The sequence below is a fragment of the Cyprinodon variegatus genome, unplaced genomic scaffold, assembly GCF_000732505.1.
Source record: "Cyprinodon variegatus isolate N-32 unplaced genomic scaffold, C_variegatus-1.0 Scaffold927, whole genome shotgun sequence".
NCBI classification, from domain to species: Eukaryota; Metazoa; Chordata; class Actinopteri; order Cyprinodontiformes; family Cyprinodontidae; genus Cyprinodon; species Cyprinodon variegatus.
In genome coordinates this window covers 54,053-57,185 of record NW_015151380.1, presented here as the reverse complement: position 1 = coordinate 57,185, position 3,133 = coordinate 54,053, and the positions used below count along the sequence as shown (strand labels likewise).

The 3,133-nt window shown below is 38.1% G+C and overlaps 1 protein-coding gene across 1 annotated transcript in view; it reads left to right on the top strand.

Annotated features, from left to right (window-relative positions):
- Nucleotides 1-3,133, top strand: part of LOC107099985 (citron Rho-interacting kinase-like) — a gene marked incomplete at its 3' end in the record, with an annotated part of 111,200 nt that overhangs the window by 54,285 nt on the left and 53,782 nt on the right. The window contains exons 11-13 of the mRNA XM_015398327.1: nucleotides 1,908-2,024; nucleotides 2,203-2,312; nucleotides 2,430-2,604. Coding sequence (XP_015253813.1) covers nucleotides 1,908-2,024; nucleotides 2,203-2,312; nucleotides 2,430-2,604 — 402 coding nt within the window. The remainder of the gene's footprint in view (nucleotides 1-1,907; nucleotides 2,025-2,202; nucleotides 2,313-2,429; nucleotides 2,605-3,133) is intronic.

Here is a 3,133-nt window from a genome sequence, read left to right as displayed (position 1 = left end):
TCATTATATCATCATCATCATCATCATCATTATATCATCATCATCATCATCATCATTATATCATCATCATCATCATCATCATATCATCATCATCATCATTATATCATCATCATCATCATCATCATCATTATATCATCATGATCATCATCATCATTATATCATCATCATCATCATAATCATCATGATCATCATCATTATAATCATCATCATCATTATATCATCATCATCATCATCATCATCATTATATCATCATCATCATCATCATCATCATTATATCATCATCATTATATCATCATCAGTTCTTGTAGTTAACAAGAATTTGCTCCTCCTAGATGAAGATACGTTAGCTCTGCAGCAATTCCTCAAACCGAGCATGCATGCAGGGACAGTGGAGAGGAAAATCTATTTTTAAAAGAAATAAGCCTCCAGCAGAACCAGTCTCAGTGTGAACAGAGGTCTAACAGGAGGTCTGAGCAGACGAGCAGAGATGCTGACAGAACCCAGAGGGACCGACTGACGAGAGCTTTCTGTGGGAGAAAAGCAGACGGTTTATAGTTTGAAAAACCTCTTTTGTGGCTCGATCTAAAAGAGGCCTAAACAGATGAGCTCAGAGCCAAAGTTTAGGAGCAAGTGGAACATTGAGAAAGGAAGAATGTGATGTTGTTTGCAGCAGAGAGCCAGCCGGCGGCATCCCTTCAGCTGTACTGAACATCAGGCCAGATGGAGCTTTGGTGGAAGAAAGAAAGCCCAGAGAGAGAAAAAAAGGTTCCGATATTTGGATTCAATTCAATTCAGTTTATTTATATAGCGCCAATTCACAACACGTGATCTCACGGCACTTTACAGTTCACCAGATTCATATTACACTGGTGTTCCAGAAAGCTCCCGTTTAGTTCCTGGGTTTCTTTAGTCGAGCTAACTGTTGTTCTCTCCTCTGAGGTTAACACTTCCAGTAAGATAGTTGATACCTGGACAGCCTGGGCTTTCCAACAGGATCATGAACCCAAACAAACATCGAAATGAATAAATTAGCTTAACATTAGCGTTTGGATTGGGCCGCCTCAGGCTAAGGATTCATGAATGGACGATGCTTAAATGTGCCACAAAAGCTAGCAGCTTTAATGGACTTCTAATAAGGAGAGGTCAAAGGTCATCTAGAATAAGAGTTTGCTGATGTGCAGACTATTCTAGTTCATCTAGGTCTGTTTGAATCTAAGAATTAGAGAAAATGCTACATGGCTGTAAATCTTATTTTGACCAATTAGATGAGCCGTTGAATGATATATTACTTACTTTAAATTAAGTTTTAAAAACAACAACTCAAGAAAAATGGTAAAAAGTTAATTGAAAAGTTTAAAGGTAAAGTTTAAAAGATAATGAGCCTAGTTAACAATTATGTTTAGGTTTATAAACTAAATAATGTAAGTGCCAGTATCAGCATTAATGCCTATAAGGTTATGTTGGACCAAAAAAAAAAGTGTGTTTTTTATGAATTTCTTATAGAAGCATTCTGTAAAAATTGAAAAAATTATAGAAGCACTTTTGTTATTATTCTTAATATATTCGGGCAAGTTGGCGTTTCTTGTTATTACATTGACATTCATTCATTTTTACCATCAAATTATCCATATTTTTCGAATGTTACAAAGGTAATAAGGTCTGGTCCTGGAATCCAATAAAACTATTGGCTTGAAATTGTGATTTTCAAAGTATTTCACTGACTGTCACCGGTTCAAATTCAGTCGTGGTGACAGTAGGTAAGCCTCTCACTGCTGCCTGTTTTGGCCCGGCCAGCTGTGGGTTTGCTTTGTGCCTGGACAATCTGCACTATGTCATGTTCACGCCGCTCTCTGTCCCGTTAAGTGACATCCTGGTTGTGGTTCTGTGGGCTGGCTGGCATTGAACAGGTGCTGGAGGCTCAGATGAAGGCGGACATGGCCGATAAGGAGATGCTGGAGTCCAGTCAGAGCAAATATGAGGAGGAGGTGCGGGAGAAGTGCAGCATCATCAGTGAACAGAAGGCGGTAAGCAGCGACCGGCCTGGCATCCACTCTATTCTCAGGATTATTTTAACATTGATCATACTGACACAGATTTCACATTTGGAAAACAAAAAAAAAAAAAAAAGTCTAAAAATGAGCCTCAATCCAAATGGAGTCAAATGCAACTTCTGTAGAACTTAGAATGTTTGTCTGTGTTCAGACTATCAATGCAATGGACTCAAAGATGAACAGCCTGGAGCAGAGGATTGCTGAGCTGTCAGAGGCCAATAAACTAGCAGCTAACAGCAGCATCTATACCCAGAAAAACATGTGAGTATATGAATAAAAACACGCCTTAACCCGTTCTCACTATTAGATAAGCTACTCAGATTTCTTTACTGTAATATAAGGCCTTCTTTGAAAGCAATCTTTGTTTGATTTCATCAGGAAAGCCCAGGAAGAGATGATCTCGGAGCTTCGCCAGCAGAAGTTTTACCTGGAGTCTCAGGCTGGAAAGCTGGAGGCCCAGAACGCCAAGCTGGAGGAGCATCTCGAGAAAATGAGTCAGCAGGAGCAGAGCAACAAGAGCCGCGTGCTGGAGCTGGAAACTCGGCTCCGCGAGGTGAGAAGAAATTTAGGGGGAGTTAAATGTGAAGCTGTTTTATTCAGCAGGCTTTTTTTCTCTCATGAAATCAACCTCCTCTCTGTTTCTTTCTTCCTCTTTTACATCATCTCAGCTGTGATTCTGAGTTTAAATGGCAGGATGATTGAAGTTAAACTCATGGAGTATCTTTTAGACTATTTTGAAACTTTAAAATTTTGTCTCTAATAATGAGGATTTGTTTCTAAGCAGTTGAAACAGGCATGCACTGCAAAAACGATCATGAAATAAGTCAATATTTCCTAAATTAAGTGTATGACCGCTTAATTTGAGTAGGTAAATGAGATGGTTTGCCAATAGAAAGAGTGTTTTTACTCTTAATATAAGATAATTAGATAATATGCACTCAAAATAAGACAATACAATTGCATTTTCTTATTTTAAGTGTAAATTGTTTTGTTCCATTGGCAAAATGTGTCTTTTAATTACTATAATCCACACTGGAAAAAAATTGAAATCTAGATAAGTCGTTTTTTTCTTAAAATAAGTA